This window comes from Cynara cardunculus, assembly GCF_001531365.2.
Source record: "Cynara cardunculus var. scolymus isolate 2C chromosome LG 17, CcrdV1, whole genome shotgun sequence".
Taxonomy (NCBI): Eukaryota; Viridiplantae; Streptophyta; class Magnoliopsida; order Asterales; family Asteraceae; genus Cynara; species Cynara cardunculus.
In genome coordinates, this window is record NC_037544.1 from 34512630 (window position 1) to 34517722 (window position 5093).

The 5093-nt window shown below is 33.9% G+C and overlaps 1 protein-coding gene across 1 annotated transcript; it reads left to right on the top strand.

The window, feature by feature from the left end:
- The first annotated feature begins 3717 nt into the window (after positions 1 to 3717).
- LOC112500802 (EG45-like domain containing protein) lies at positions 3718 to 4192 on the top strand. Its single transcript, XM_025104386.1, has 2 exons — positions 3718 to 3826; positions 3912 to 4192. Exons 1-2 carry the CDS (start codon positions 3718 to 3720, stop codon positions 4190 to 4192), a joined length of 390 nt encoding a protein of 129 aa, XP_024960154.1.
- Positions 4193 to 5093: the final 901 nt, after the last annotated feature.

Here is a 5093-nt window from a genome sequence, read left to right on the forward strand (position 1 = left end):
CCATTTAATGCAATATGGTAGGTTTAGAGTGTGTGTCAAGCCTTAAGAGGAAGGCTTGTCCTTCGCTACAGTGAATAGTATAAAAGCACTATTCAAGAGCAAACATCCTTACCTAAAGTTGGTGGACAAAGAGTCGACTAGTCGGCTCCGTACAGTACAACTTTTGTAAGGGTATGGGTTTTGTCCTTTGTGTGCATAAGGACAAGACAACAACAATCGTGCTAAGCAAGCTTTCTTTGATCACTGAATGCTGGAATGACCTGAAGGTCTCATCATCATTCGCTGAAGCATGAGTAGTCTTCACATATATGTAGACAGGCTTGTAATCACTGAATACCGCTTCAGATCATGTACTCGCCGGTCTCTAATCTTCAGTTTCAGTCTTCGACGTTTGCTGAAGGTTCTTTGGTGTGAGTGTTGTCTTCTTGAAGTATTGCTGTCTCTGATAGATTTATAATGCAAATTCTTCAGCGATCACTGAACATACACAGTGAAGATCGCTGGAACTGAAAATACAGAAACACAAATACAACGTGAAAGAGAAAAGGGATTATCATCAAATCACTGAGAGAGAGGATCAACAAGTATTCCTTTTTAGACTTGGCCTACCCAAAATCTAAATTATTTCTTTTCAGACTTAGCCTATCCGAAGTCTTAAGTCCTCCTTTTCAGACTTAGTTTACCCAAAGTCTGAAGTCTTCTTTTTCAGACTTAGTTTACCCGAAGTCTGAAGTCTTCTTTTCTAGACTTCTATTTTTTGGCCTAATTATCTTTAATAAAACTTGATATTGTTTTAAGGACCAGAGGGGCTCTGGGTGACTAGAGGGGCTCTGGGTGACTAGAGGGCCTCTGGTTGGTCTGGCTTTAGAAATGACTTTGCTTTTAGTTGTTCATTTGAACCTTGGAGCACTTGTAAGATGATCCATGAAACCTTCACACAGATGGTGTGCATATGGTCTTTGGGATAATGTGATGTTACTTGTACTTGCATACTATTTATAAGTACAACTTTTGTATAAAGATTTTGTGGAAAATTTTAGTAGCTACTTTTATCATGTAGCTTTTGTATATGTATTTGGAACCGAATGTGTATTTGTATTTCTTGTTATATGAAATACATGATTATATGGAAATGTGGATCATGAGGTGGTACATTCAAACATCACTATAAAGAAAATCAAGAGGGCCCTTAGATTGTAAGGTGTTTTGAGAGAACGAGAACTTATGACTTTTATAGCGATCACAATAATTTCAACGAAAAACAACAAACTTAGGAGTATTCAAATTGAAAGAGTTGCTAATATAACATAAAATAGAATAAGAGGAATGGCCCAATAGATGATGCCAATCGGTAGTGGATACCATTTTGGCAAAGTGAATGGTGGGATGAGTGGGTTGCCATTCATAAATTTCTGATCTAGTTCGGCCTTGGACAAGGGGTGCCTCCATGCGAAGATCCTTCACAAGATAAGATGTAGGTGAGAATGTAACTGATGCATTATTATCTTGGCAAAATTTAGAGATTGAGATAATATTATGAGAAACTGAAAGTACATGTTATATATTATTAAGATGCAGTTTAGAAGTGGGAGTAAGAAGAGTGTTGAACAATGTTTGAGATGGCTAGGCCCGAACCATCGCCAATAATAAGTTTCTCCGGGAGTGAAGTGCAAGGATGGAAAAAATCATGAGTGACATGATGTGTCGCACCACTATGAAGAAACTAACTATTGGATGAAGTTTCTGAGAGAGCAACGACATAGGCATGTGGAAAAGAAGAGATTGGATGATAAAAGGAGGGTGATGGTGGAACTGCGTTTTAGAATTGAGTACGAAAGATAGGGCATTGCAAGACGGTGTCCAGTTATGCGACACCGTTGACAAAAACCCTTGAATGGCTGGAGGGAACGGTTTGGGATAAAAGCAGAGAATATATTTTGGATAATAGTAAGAAGACAAAAAAATATGGATCTTAAGCTTTGATATCATATAGAAGTAAGAATGTAATTGAGTGAAAAAACTTAATCGTATTATTACTTGTGAGTGTATATATATATATATATATATATATACATCTTGAGTAAATCGTAACTTACAATCAAGTGACTATGAGAGAAAATTCAATTAATATAGGATTGATTGTGAGTATTTCTATCATGTCCCATCAAGATGAACGATCGAATAATGAGACCAATCTTGAACACAAGTTCGTTAAACCGTGTTCCTACAAATGGCTTAGTAAAAACATCAGCTAGTTGATCCTTCACCAGAAATATATGAAACATATCAAACACGTTGTTGTATGCCAATCAAACCTGATAAAGCAAGGAAATGACACATTTTATTATTTTGCTCATTCAATTAATTTGTCATCTAATTTTAATTTATTACTTCAAACTTATGCTTATTTATGGTTCTTATTTGGACAAATAAACATGAAATTATATTAAATAAACAAAGTTTTTACTATTTTTGATATATTATCAAAGGGTCTTTCTTGTTAATTATATGTTTAATTATCTATTTATACTTGTGACTCAACTTCTATTTGATTGTCTAACTAGACTTGGGATCATGTGAGACCAAAGGTTTTTTGTAAGACATGTAATACCAATTCTCAACCCTTTGATTAGATCTACAATCTGAACATTCATAATCACAAAATTTCCACGAGACTTCTCAATAATCACAAAATTGTTACCGTGTAACTTTAGGCCATTAGATCATTAGCTTATAAAGTTGATCAATGAACATAAATTGGTCTTACGGGTCTCACGAAAAACCCTTGATCTCACGTGAACCCAACCCTATCTAACCATAGTCATATGTCGTTAATTGCTCAGTCTTCTATTCCAACTTTTATAATAACTACTGTTAGTTAACAATTATTTAACAAAAAAAAAATATTTTCTTTTCCAATGATCTTGTTAATCTCAAAATCATAATTTTTTTCTCACAATACTTGAAGTGGTTACATCAGATAAATATTTTTATAAATTTTACATACAAATAATTATACTTTCAATATTTATGGTTTTACTGTTACAAAGTTAAAAAAAATTATACTTCATGCAACCAAATCTATGGTTGCAAGTGATACCATAGTCAAGCATATAGATCTGCCTCTCTTCGTAACAATGTTAAATACATGCAGTTATAACCACAAGGGTGGTGCCTGATTGGTTTGAGTTTGGCTCCAAAGATCAAAAATAACAGGAGGTCTCAGGTTCAAATACAAGGAGTAATAAAAATCTCATTGTGCCCACAGAGGTTCAAATGCGGTGACTCCGGACTATCTGCAAAGCAGATGGTCGTCCTGCAATTAGTCGGCTCCCATAACAGGTTGGATATCTAGATTAATTAAAAAAAGTACATGCAGTTATATGTTTCATTAAGGTAATTTTAATTAAATTGTGTAATTATTAACTTTTCCATATATTCATAATCGTTAATTAATAATAATATACAAAAAATAAGTGGACGAGGGTTGATCATGACTTGGACTAAAATACCACGACCATAAACACATTTTTAGCCAATTATTCAAAATTTTCCGATAATTTTCTACAATTTTATGTTTTTCCATGTTCCTTTTTTTAGTTTCTATTTGCATTTTCTGCTATAAAAGGAAGCCATGTTGTGTGATCACTTCTTCAACTTAGCTAAACAACATCATAAAAAGAACATTTAGGGTTTCCAAAAAACTACATATCGAAGATGGGTTCGGTGATCAAAGCTCTAATCTTGATCGCTACGGTTGCATGTCTCACCTCAGTTGCTCATTCCATTGCTGGCCAAGCCACTTTCTATACTCCTCCCTACGTTCGTAAGTATATACCAATGACTGTGATAAAATAAATCTATTAACGCCTAAGTAACTTATTTTGAGCTTTTTCTATTGTGTTTCATAGCATCATCATGTTTTGGCTACCAAGATCGTGGTGTTATGATTCTGGCGGCAAACAGGGGATTGTTTGCTGGTAGAGCTGCATGTGGGAGGAGGTATCGTGTACGTTGCACTGGTCCAACCAACGCAGGTGTTCCACAACCATGCACAGGAAAAAGTGTTGATGTTACGGTTGTAGATCTGTGTCCTGGGTGTGCAGGAAATCAAGTTGACCTTTCTCAAGAGGCATTTGCAGTGATCGCTAATCGTAATGCTGGAAGAATTAATATCCAATATAACCAGTAACTACACCTAAAACCCTTCTTTTCTTTCTCAAATTTGATCAATTATTTTCTTTTACTTTTGACTAATTTTGTTGTTTTTGTGATTTTCAAGATATGAAGTTATAAACAATATATATGTACAAGACGCCAATAATAAGCTCCCCTAATGAGTTTTCATTAGAATATTTGATACCAGTCACATTGTAACCATCTTCCTCTAGTTCTCGTGATAATGTATTAATCTATCGAATAAAACTATGGCACATACTTTTTCTATATAATTTGTTATGTTACATTTTATATGATGACGACAAACTTCTAAAAAATGAGGCTGTTCAACTTAATAAATGGTCGACATGAATCTGCTTTACCAAGTCTTTAGGCTTTGTTATCGAATGTGGGATGTGGAATTTTACGTTAAAAATGGAATAATAACGAGTTTGCTCAAACGACTACGAAGCTAGATCCGAATTGCTTGGTTGCCTGTGACATTATGATATGTACCAAGTGATAATTAAGTGGAAGATATATTTTCTTTGCAGTCAATTTATTGCAACCCACTTTCACTAATTTTTGGTGGTTAATACATCAAATGATCGTTTTTCTAATAAAAAGTCAAGTAAAATGGAAATTAAAAAAGTCAATGATACAAAATAAAGTACAATGACGATGTCGTGCTTGATCGATCCATCGTTAGTGGTACTTAGGATGAAGGTTCTAAATGACGTAAATTTGGCGGTGAGGTCACAACGTTTTTCAATGCATGACTTCTGACGACTAATCTATATATTATATATAAACATATGTTTTCTACTATAACTCAATTAGTCAAATGATATTATAAAATTTAAATTAGGTCATATATATATATATATATATATATATATATATATATGTTAAAAACTAATTAACAAGCAAAACAT

Excerpts from the sequence above, each read along its gene's own strand:
- LOC112500802 (XM_025104386.1), top strand. The coding sequence starts at position 3,718 with ATGGGTTCGGTGATCAAAGCTCTAATCTTGATCGCTACGGTTGCATGT. Across the intron at positions 3,827-3,911 it reads CTATACTCCTCCCTACGTTC|CATCATCATGTTTTGGCTAC; the intron begins GTAAGTATATAC and ends TGTGTTTCATAG.